This window comes from Carassius auratus, chromosome 27, assembly GCF_003368295.1.
Source record: "Carassius auratus strain Wakin chromosome 27, ASM336829v1, whole genome shotgun sequence".
Taxonomy (NCBI): Eukaryota; Metazoa; Chordata; class Actinopteri; order Cypriniformes; family Cyprinidae; genus Carassius; species Carassius auratus.
Genome location: NC_039269.1, coordinates 345532 through 357665, shown reverse-complemented (window position 1 = coordinate 357665; position 12134 = coordinate 345532). Strand labels below are relative to the sequence as shown.

General features: G+C 36.4%; 2 protein-coding genes across 4 annotated transcripts in view; one reads left to right on the top strand and one right to left on the bottom strand.

Moving 5' to 3' along the window:
• Positions 1–12134, bottom strand: part of spsb4a (splA/ryanodine receptor domain and SOCS box containing 4a) — a 70356-nt gene that overhangs the window by 9367 nt on the left and 48855 nt on the right. The gene's annotated exons all lie outside the window — the stretch shown is intronic.
• On the top strand, positions 6550–7955 carry zgc:136870 (GTPase IMAP family member 4). The gene is made up of 2 exons (XM_026205011.1): positions 6550–6767; positions 7021–7955. Exons 1-2 carry the CDS (start codon positions 6740–6742, stop codon positions 7764–7766), a joined length of 774 nt encoding a protein of 257 aa, XP_026060796.1. The 5' UTR covers positions 6550–6739; the 3' UTR covers positions 7767–7955.

Genomic DNA, 12134 nt, shown 5'->3' with positions numbered 1-12134 from the left:
ATTAGAGGCCAACAAATCCAAGACACATCACTCAGGTCCATTTCAGTCATTGCGGATCCCCATCTACATGCAGAGTGACCATCGAGTTTTCACACAGTCAGCAAAATGGACTGCAACCGAATATTGATTGTGGCAGATGCTAGACGCCCATCCCCAGCCTCATTCCCTGGATCCATCCGGCGGAATTCACCGCTCAATGCAGCTGGACTTTGGATGAGATTAAAGCCTGCGAATGGCCGGGTGGACGCAGAAGGGTTTGGGGATGTCAGGTAAACAGCTTTGTCATGATGACAGGGGGTTGCAGAAGGCAGGGCACATGGGGAGGGAAACTCTCTAGCAGGAATGGGTAGTTTTGTAATAGACAAATTCATCATAGACTGGACTTGTGTCCAGAAACGGACTCTGACGGATGGCAGAACCTCTTTTTTGGAAGCTCGATAAAATATCCAGACAGGATGTAATTGAGCCAGACTTAGAAAACTGACCGGGCATTTTTCTGAAATGTGTAATAAGTGTTTTAGTCAACACTGAATGCTAACCCAGGGCCTGTTTAGTTTAAAATCGCAACTTTAATCAAAGACACACCGTATAAACAATACAGAGCAACTGAGATATACATAAACACACACAGGCACACGTGTAGGAGCCAGATACACACCATCCACCCACAGATACACACCATCCACCCACAGATTCCCAACAGCACTCAGACAAAGTTGGAAACACAAGTTTATATTTCCCAGTAGTCTCTGAGCAGCAGAGAAACAGAGACTCAGATATACTGTAGAGATCCAAATGCGTCTCGAAGTTTCAATGACTAATCCACAACACTCTGTGTGTAGATAATGGAAATGTAAGATGTAGAAAATCATTTGGCGCAAATTTAAATAGACAGATCACCCAGAAATGAAAATTCTGTCATCATTTACTCACCCTCACGTTGTCCCAAACCATTATAAATGACTTTCTTCTGAGAAACGCCAAAGGAGGTATTTAGAAAAATGTCAGAGATATAATGGCTTTATGTGAGGAACAGACTTTGAAGTTTTTTACTGGAGACCTTGTCTTTATAAAAATAGCTTGACAGCTGTGGTTATCACCATTACATTTTATTGCATGTAAAAGAGCAGCTTGGACAATCTGTTGTAAATTTCTCCTCTTTTATACCTCAGAAGTAATGACTCCTTTCAGGTTTTAAATAATAACCTAACCTAACCCTAACCCTAACCCTTTAAATAATAAATAGCAGAATTTTCATTTTTGGTTTGTTTATTCCACTTATTTCTAGCATAACTTAAAAAAAAAAACATTAATAAAGGATAAAATTAACAGTAATGAATCAAGCAGACATGATCACACAAGGACAAATTAGCAACAAGGCCCATGACAGCCGTAATTCACAACTTCAAATATTCCAAATCAGCAAACCGTTAATACACCCCAGCATGAGAATGGACTTTTAGACACTCAGATAATAGTCAATTTAATATATAAATGAGTCACTACATACTAATGTCTGCCGCAGATAATGAATCACGGGGCACAGCGGGAATAGCAGGCGTCCTCTCTCTGTGGACCCGTAGCTATAAATGAACAGAACCAGAAGCAAATTCAAAGCTTCCCACTTTCATTATTCTAAATCATGAAACTCTGAATGATTCCGCTATTAATTCTGCACCTTACTCATTAGCACTACAATTGTATTGCTTCCTTCCAGAGAGGGGTGGGCTAACTTAAAAACAGCCTTTCCCTCTGAGCAACAAAGGTGAGTATAGAACACACACTGTGTGTGAGCTTAGAGAGGGGAATAGAGAGATTGTGTGTTTGTTTGCTTTGGGATTGTGTTTGAGGATACGGATCAAGAAAAGTCACCTTCAGCGGATTATGAGTGTGCTGTTTCCCCTCAGTGTCACAGTGGGACAAATCCATATTCAGTCTTTAATGTTTCCCATCAGCCTTGGACAGTTCTGAACTACCTAAGGCCCAGTATGAGTTTCCAAGAAATCAAACGATGGCTGTTTGAAATTCTCCCAAAATTATTATCAGGCCATTTTTATTGTTGTGCTCTGAAATCATCATTGCTATTAATAATAGACTACCATTACTGCTCCTGTTCTTTTTCGCCACATTTGAGTGTTTCTTTCTGCATGATTAACCTTGGTAAACAAATTGTATCTTATACCAAGGGAGAAAATCTTTAAAGCATTAAATTCAGATCAATACCAAAATAACTAACGTTCTGGGTGGATTCTTCCACTTTGTACTGAATGCTTCACTTGCTCGCTTTCCTGAGCACTGCAAGCAATATCGCACAATAGCAATGACTTTGGATCATGAGAGAATGGGCAGCAGTTCGTGGAATCATGCATTATGCAGCACTAATGCAAGTTTTATGTGGTCGTTACACATGCAGGCCCATGTGAGCCTTAGTGCAGTAATGGCTCCGTCTGAGATGGAGAGTAAGGAGAGTGATACGGACACCCTAGCCTTCAAATGCCTCATTTGATGAGCCGTACTGTACATACAAGCAATTACATCTTACATCTGTGATGTTAGAATTCTGTTTTATAATGATCATCCACAGTAAGCTGATGCAAGCATTAATGTTTAATGTTCAAACTGCAAGCATGACTTTGATATTTGAAAAATCAAGGCAATCACACACCTTTAGAAGTGTGTGTTGTGCACTTAGAATATTGGTCTATCTCAAAATGTAGTGAGTTGCCTACAGAGCATTTATAAGCGTCATGATCTAAAGTGTTATTTAGAAGTAAAGCCCTTTAAAATTACGATGAAGACCAAAGCTTTATCGTTTTATGCTTTATATAAAATCATAAAATCACATCATACAAACATGTGTGCACTCCTGACACAAACACTATTCTAAATCATAATTATGCTGCCTTTTTAAGATAATTAAGAATCTTAGATTGAATCTGAGATGATATTGCGGAAAAATGTCAAAGATTGACAAATGGCCTTTCATTCAATTCCAAAAAGTTTCAATGAAAATGGTTTAATTTAATTAAAAAGTTGAAGTACTAATATTAGAAAATCTACATTAAATATATATATTTTTTTTAAATGACAAAATCACATAATAAAATGACAAAAAAAATAAAAAAAAAAATAATGAAAAATAAAACTGTAAAAATAAAAGCTAATTCAAAACATTAATAAATTATAATAGGATATAAAGTATATTAAAATCACACTGGTGTAGAGATGCTGCCTATGTAGAGCGCTGCAAAACTCCCACAGGTTCCCTTAAAAGTCAACTGTCTATCTAGGCAGCTCATTAAGTTTTGAAAAAGACCTTATGTCTGGTGCATAAAGTACACAGATGCGTTAGACAAAATAAAGCAGCCATCAGCAAAAGCCTGCTGGCACTGGCAGAGAAGGTCTGTGTAATATTAGACATAATAAATGAAGCAGCATATATCCATAAAAAACCCAGACAAGCTGTCAAGCACTTACCTGCTTGACATTTAATGGCATTCACACTGACAAATGGCTTACACTTTAAATCTTTGAGAGAGGTGTTTCTAACCACACTGGTAGGGCTCTGTAGAAGCGGCTGTTATCTGTGACCTTGCCAAAGTAATGCCAGGTTTAATTTATGACAAATGTAGAATTTAAATACAAGTGTATAATGCCCATGGGGATTACACTGGGGAAGCTTCATGAAGGCCCTGTTAATTCCTTTACCCAAAATTCTATCATCATTTCAAAACCAAAATGTTGACAGTAGCCATTAACTTCCAAAAAATACCATAATTAAGATTTACCAACATTCTTCAAAATATATTTTATGATCTACAGAAGAAATAAAGCCATACAGATTTAGAATGACATGACAGGAAGTAAATGATGACAGAATTTTCATTTTTGTTTCATGTTTCACTTAATTTTTAAGCCATAGATAGCCAACAAAAGCTAATGTGCATTTTGGCGCAATTATTAATCCTTTACTGGATGAATCAGAAACCATTAGAGTTTACACTACAAATGTGAACATTTTGGACCCTGTTAATACCTGTATTCAGTGCTGACCACTCATGGTCTGATCATCTGAGACGGATGTTAATACCAGATGTTAACAGTCTGGGGAAATATCCAGGAAACTGCACTGAAACATAGAAGCATGACACAAAACAGGACAGTGTGTGTGTTTATATGTACTGTAAGTATGTGTGTGTTACTGGGGCAGGTGAGGAACCACACTATATGCGGCTTCATATTTGAGTCCCCTATAGGAACCACACAAAGACGTGAAATTAAAGACACTCTGCACCACATATACCCAAGAAATAACGTATTTGTCACAGTACATACTGAGAAATACAAAAATCTAAAGTGCTGATGCACACTATACACTCAGGAGAGGAACAACCTGAAACTGAACTGAAATGAAGCTGAAATAAAATACAAATATTAGATGGATAAATGTAAATTTTAATACAAATTAGAAAATGAAAGAAATGCATGTGTCTTATTTCCAAAGCACACAAAATTTGTTTCTGCGAGAACTGTATGCAAATCGCATTCAGTACCAAATTTGGAGGCATGTTTGTACCTTTATCCAATTTACATAATTTCTCTGAGCTAAAACAATGCAGACAGTATGTCCAAATAAACCCCCACCAATAGTGAATTATGAAACTGAATTCCTTCCTCGAAACTGAAGACACTGACTTTCGAATTATAAATAAAGGTTAAATTCTTGCTTTCACACATGGCTGGAGGGGACAGTAACACTTTAGCACCGCAAAAATCAGCTTTCCTTTAAAGTTCATCATGCAGTAAAATAAAAAAAAAAACTCTCCAAAGAGAGTGCGAACTCAGAGCACTGCATGCTGGGATATAACTGCCATGTGTCTTGGCTCAGAGCTACAGCCCACAGATATTCCTTCCTTATTCCTCTCATATCCTCTTTTCATCTGTTCTCTCCTCAGCTCAAACCAAAACGATTTTTTTCCCTCCTAAAGAAGTGAGTCATTCAAACTCAGATGCCATGGCTCCTCCGCAAGGCCTCTGTTTACAGATCACTTCACTGTGTCTTTCACGTGGTGTGCAGATCCTCCTCTGGGGTGAGTTTAAATAAGTTACCACAGAACTGAGAGGCAAGTGACTGTAAAGAAACAGGGAAGTGAGCAGAGGAACAAAACAGCACTAAAACAGATTTTTAATATCACAACAAAGCCACGAGTTCTTAAAACAGGGCAGCATGACTGTTTGACTGTTAGCCAATCATTTACCAGCTATGATTTAGAAAGCTCACTCATAGAGTGCTAAATTAATCCTAAAAACCCAACACTGCAGTAAAACACAACATTTACTGTTCTTGGTAACAGTTATTGCACACAAATATGTTGTTCCAAGCTGTTAGTCTGGAACATAACTTCCTTAACACTTATGACTTCAGCAGTAAAGCACAATTACATCCGGACAGAGTTAAAGAGGTTTCAAAGAGTGATGGATATTTCAATGACGACTTTTTTTTTTAGTAGTTTCTTGTAAATATTCCATTACATACGTGACCAGACTGATCAAAAATCTTATAATAAATTTCTCAGTTGATGTCCATGTGGTTTTAGGATATTATATAAATTTAATTTACATATTTTACTTGTAAAAATTTATTTGACACACCACAGGGTACTGGACTATTTACATGAACTGCAAAGTAAAGAGGATTTAAAATGGTAATAATAATAATAATAATAATAATAATAATAATAATAATAATAATAATAGTAAAAAAATTGTGATCAGTTACAACACCTAAAATATATAAATATATTATTATAAATAATATTTATAAAGTTAGCATAAAAAATCTCATACCATCATTTAAAAAAAAAAAAAAACACCTTAAACTTCTGTACCATATACACTGTAAAATCTTTCAAAATGTTTATTGTTAAGGTTAATAATCCTAATTATAAATAATAATAAAATCAACAATCTGGTCTATTAAAAGGCTAAGGACAACAGCAACCGGTCTGTTTTGCAAACCTTTAATATTTACACCCAGATGTAATGCAATGTATTGCTTTAAATATTACTGTTATTGGATGTCCTTGTGGTTAAGGTAAAATATTCTCTCTGTGAGATTTCACATGCTGGACCTTGGTAATGAAACAAGAGCAGATTGAATTCCTGTGTAAATCCTTTACAAATCCATTCTTATATAAATTGTCCCACTCAATCGAATGTGACAATTTGCACAAAAACAGTCTTAATAGTTCTGTTGGTGTGTCATCATGAATAAGGCCCAGTGTTTATTTTGTTTAACTGGAGAGAGAAAGAGAGAGAAGTCATTTCAGTCACGTTTTGGCACATTTCGTCCTCGTGGCCTCGTGACTCTACAACCAAAACAGCAATTTCACTTCGTCACTTCTGAAAAACACAACATTCAACTGACAAACAGCACCCAGCCTTTATTGCTTTCTATGGTAATATAATAATAAACGTAAATACAACTTTCTTTAGTTTATAACATGTCCCTGCCTATATTTAGCTACAAATAACTCAATAAACCCCACTGTCGAGTGTGAGAGGAACTAAAATAAGCTGATCTGTAGTTGTGAAACCAGAAAGAGGAGGAGATTTCTGGTCACTCCCTTTTCATGTAAATGCCCAGATAAGTGACGAACTTGCACATACTGTACGAATGTGACAACCTGTCAGATGGACTCGGACTGAACTACAAGCGTGCTGAAAAACACTGCTAATAATGGACAACAGGAATGCAATAAACAATGGTAAGACTGGAGTCTGGACATTCGTGTTTATATTTTATTTATACAGTTTTATTAAATATTTTATATTTCAATTCATAGTTTAATCTTATATTTTACGTTTTATTTTGCACATTCGCATTTTGCACATTTTGCACTACAATTTTTATTATTTTTTAAATCATTGTGACATTTTTATGCTATTAGTGCTATGTTTGCTATCAACATTGAAGAAAATCAAACTCTAATTTACCCACAAACACCTGTCTACCAACAGGCAACAACCAGGTTGCCCCCCCACTGCGGTTGCTAATTGTGGGGCAGAAGCGGACAGGAAAGAGTTCAGTGGGCAACACAATCCTGGGTAGGGATGCATTTAATACATGGGGTGGAGCAGACAGTGCTGTAGCACATGGAGAATCTGAGGGCCGACAGCTGATGATCGTGGATGCTTGTGGATGGGGCACAAATGAGAACCTGGTGCCTAAACAGGAGAAACTGGAGTTATTTAACGCCCTGTTGCTGTGCGAGCCCGGACCCCACATTCTGCTCCTAGTCATACCCTTACTGTACTTTAGTCACTCTGAGAAAGCGGCCCTACAGAAACGCATGGAGATCCTCACAGAGGGCGTGTGGCGCCACACCATGGTCGTGTTCACCCTCGGGGACCGTCTGCACGACTACAGCATACAGGACCACATCCAGACAGCTGGGAAGGACCTCCAGTGGCTAATGGAGAAGTGCAGGTACAGGTACCACGTTCTTAACAACAAGATGCCCCAGGATAGACAGCAGGTCTCTGGGTTACTAGACCGTGCAGAAGACATGCTGATGGAGAATGGGGGATGGCACTTCTCTCTTCACATGTACTGCAGGCTGGAGGAGGAATGGAGCCGGAGAGAGAGGGAAATGAAAGAGAAGACACTAGACAGACAAGCTGGAGTGGGTGTGGTTCAGAATCACTGTCAAAAAGGTGGTCTGCATGTGAACGATACTCTAGTGAAATTAGTTAACCATGGCTAACTGCTACACTTCATTGTTCTGGCATGAACTCAAAGTAAACTTCTGAACTGTAAATATGTTTCAGCAACAAAGATTTAAGTTCAAATATTTGTATGTACGCCTTTGTGCAACCGCTCACCATTTCTCTTTATTTAGTTCTCATTTCAGTGTAAATGTGACCATTTGAACAACATCACCTTTTTGATTTCCTCTTTGTGGTCCTGTGTGTTTATTTTTTAATTTATTAATAGTTAATATTTAATGAATTTTCATAAAATAATCTAAAATAATCTAATAATAATAATAATAATAATAATAAATTATTATTTATTAGGTAACACTTTACATTGAGGTCCATTAGTTGGAGACATTAATATTTCTTAAAGTATTTGCTGTTAATGTCATTAATCTGTTAATGTTAATTAAAAAATATAAATAAAATAAAATAAAAAATTTAACTGTTAGTTCATGTTAACTTAATTTCATAACATACTATTAAAAGATACAACTTTTGATTTAAATAATGTATAAGAAAATATATAATTAACATGAACTAAGATTAATAAATGCATTATAAGTATTTTTCATTGTTAGCTCATGCTCACTTATGTAGTTAAATAATGTTAACAAAAGGAACCTCTTGTATGTTAAGTGTTACCAATTATTACATATCAGCTACCCACATTTTCACTCAAGCATTATTATTTAAAACTTAATGTGCCTGTATTTATATAACAAGTCATTGTGGTTAAAAACATATTTTTGTATATATTTTTTGCTTTAAGATTTAAGATTTAGGTTACACGTTATGTAATATCAGTATGGACACACAGTGGAGAGAGCAAATTCGAAGATGATACTTTACAACATCTTACATAATGATGTAGATTACAAAATGCAATAAGGGCCAATCATAGAATACAAAGGGCTCTTATTTCTTCCAATGATTTTTAATGACAATTGTAAATAAAATTTGAAGTTCTTAAGACATTTTTAACTATTTGCTTGTTATAACCCTTCAAATGTATTTGATTTATCCATCATATTTCATTTAAATTTAAGCTTTTGCATTCCAAGGAATAGTTCACTCAAAAATAAATAGTTTGTCATTATTCACTCACCCTCATGTCATTCCAAACTTGTACAAGTTTCTCATGTTGAACACAGAAGAATATATCCTGAAGACTTTTGAAGAACCAAGCAGTTGTTGGTCACATTGACTTCCATAGTAGGAAAACTATGGAAGTCAATGGGGACCATCAACTGTTTCATCACCAGTATTCTTCAAAATGGCTTATTTTATGTTCAACATAATAAAGAAACTCATACAGGTTTGGAACAGCATGAGGGTGAGTAGATGATGACAAAAATGCAATTTTTGGGTGAACTATTTCTTTAAGAAACGAAAAAGAGACAGGGACTGGACTGGAACACGATGAAGGCCAGAAAGATCTGGTGTCCTCATGAACAAAATTGCTCTCACGTGTCATGAGGATGTCATGATTTATTCATTTGATTAATTCAATTTACCACCTGATGTGTCTTACCTAGTCCCTGTTAGTCTCTTTGTGCATGCATTCATTTCTCTCACCTTTACCTGTCTTCGACGACACTTCTTCATATCATCATATCCAAAGTCTCCCCACCCCTCGCGTATTAATACTCTTTAAAGTGACTGATGGCCATGCCATCACAGCGCTGAGCCTTGAGCAGTCGCTTTAATTGATATGCAATTTGCACGTCATCTTAATCTGAGGAGGTGAGTTCCTTTAATGCGCTACTCAGGATGAGACATTTCATTTAACAGATCAAAGCCAGAGAGCAAGCGAAGCGTTAGAGGCCCTGCTTTCAAAGTGAACTTCTCTCTCGTCGTCACACGGTGTCAAACATCATCTCGTTACGCTTGGGTAAACAAGCCTGAGTGCAATGATGAGAGGAACATCGAAAGCAGCGAGCTACAGTCACTGCTTGTCTCGACCGCACAAACACCCGCTGCCACAGATTCTACCAGTCATGCTCATTTGCATATGCTGATAGTTGCTAATTTATGTGTGCGAATGTAATGCTACCGCTGGCAAGCATGTTGTACTGTATGGGGACAGTAGAGAGACAGGGAAGAGTCTCTGTGGGTGGACTGTCTTCATTTCATGGCTCTCTTACAGACACTCTGCCCATTAAACCAGGTGATCTGAACCCTTTTCCAACCTCACATCACTGACCTTGAACAACAGAACTGCCAGACCCAGTTACCACAAGTAACAGAGCCAGATTGAACTGCAGAGATAGATTGTCTGTCTCTCTCTCTCTCTCTCTCTCTCAAACAAACAAACATTAAGCATGTTTATTAAGCAAGTATGTTTATGCTGGTCAAGGAACAACAGACACTACCCCTCATAAACTTAGGATTCAGTCAGAGCTTTTGGAACAAAATTAATACTTTTATTCAGATTATTTGATTAAAAGTGATTATTATAATGTTATAATGTAATGATCCACAAGTTTTCTATTTCAAAGAAATGCTGTTCTTTTGAACTCTGAATCGATAACCGATATAAAGCCGATATAATTTATTTTTAATTCATAATTAAGAAAATTGAAATAATTTGACAATGGATAAAAAAAAAAAATGGGTAAAATAAACAGAATTATACTTTCTAATACTATACTAAAGTATTTTTCACAAATAAATAAATATTTAATACAAATATAATAAAAAGGATGTAAACAGGGCACTCAGTATTCTGGAAAGTTTGTGTGCATTGGAAATCATATTTTTTCAGATAAAGTATGTGTAACACTCATTTTACATACAGCACACAGAGAAAATGACATGAATATGACAGTGGACAAATGCATAAATCCCAGCATAATTTGAATTCAGGAGTTTAAAGTTTAAAGCATTCAATTCACACGGACCGACTATCACGCAGAGAACGTGATCATGTTGGATAAAAATGCACACTTCACAAGAACTCACAGCTAGATTCAGTTTGCAAGTTTGCAAGGTTTGTGAAATTAACTATTCATTAGTCATTCAAAGATTTGTTTACATTTTTCAATTTTTCAGCCTTGGCGATATATCGGTCGACCACTATTATGCATTTTGCATAATTAAGCGTTTTCAACATTGTGTAATTTAAAATTGAATAATATTATTTTTGATAAAATAAATTCAGCTTCGTCAAGTTCAAACTTCTTTCAGACATATTGAACAATTCTTGCTGACCCCAAACTTTTGAAGTGTAATGCAAACAAGATAAGAGATAGCAAACTTATAGTCTGGTTTAAGATACTCTCTTAGCCTAGTTTACCAAGCTGATCTGAAGGTTTTCTAGCTAGTCTTCAAGAAAGACCCTCTAAATCGATTCAAATCCCAGTCTGGCCAGGGTGGGAGAGCAGCTATATCTAACAAACCAGTTTAGGTTGGTCTTTCTTCAGCAGGGTAGTCAAGTTTTACTGAGCGCTAAGATAAATGATGACACCACATAGGCGAAGGAAGATAATGAAGCCATCATTAGGAAAAGGCAATTCTCTCTGCATTTGAACCTTTGCCATACCCCACAACGGCACCAGCTCCGCTCAAGAGCACTTTCCACTTGGCAGCTTTCCTCACACTGTGGTCCAGGTAATCAACAGGTTCACTTCAGTGATGATTAGAAGGGTTTCTGTGCACTTGACATTACTGAGAAATTGCATACCTTGTACCTATGCAAAGAAAACAAAATGTTTACATGATGTACAAAAAGGGTTGAAGGAAAGGATAATAGCTGTAAAGAGAAGTTCCCATGGATTTTAGATCATATAGCAGAAGAGAAGTGAGGAGGCAGAGAAAGAATCGATAGATCGGAGAGCACATCCACAGACTTAAAAAGATTCCGTCTTGAGTTAAAGCTGATACTTGCACTTAACATTTTCTGTAATTTGCACACACAGCTGAGTGCGGGTGATCAATCTTTGTGGTTCAATTTCCCTAAAAAGAAAGGCTGTAAATTTTGTTGGTATGCATTAGCACATAGATAAGCCTAAAAACTAACAGACATGGATAACACTGCCAAAAAATCCTGTTCTTAAGGAGAATTCTGTCCAGTTGAACTATCAAACAATTCCTGAAACAAGACAAATTTACTTTGACTTTACTTTTAAAAAAAATCTTAAACCAAAATGTATTTGGCAGATTTTTTCATTCATTTTAAAACTAAATTAAAGGGGTCATACACTTTTCCTTTATCTTTGGAAAGTTACAAGCTATTGGTGCATAAAGAAGATCTGTAAAGTTGCAGACTAAAGTCTCAAATCCAAAGAGATATTCTTTATAAAAGTTAAGACTTGTCCATGCCCTCCTAAAACAGCTTCTTCTAACATGCCCCCCAATGATGTGGGAAGATTTGC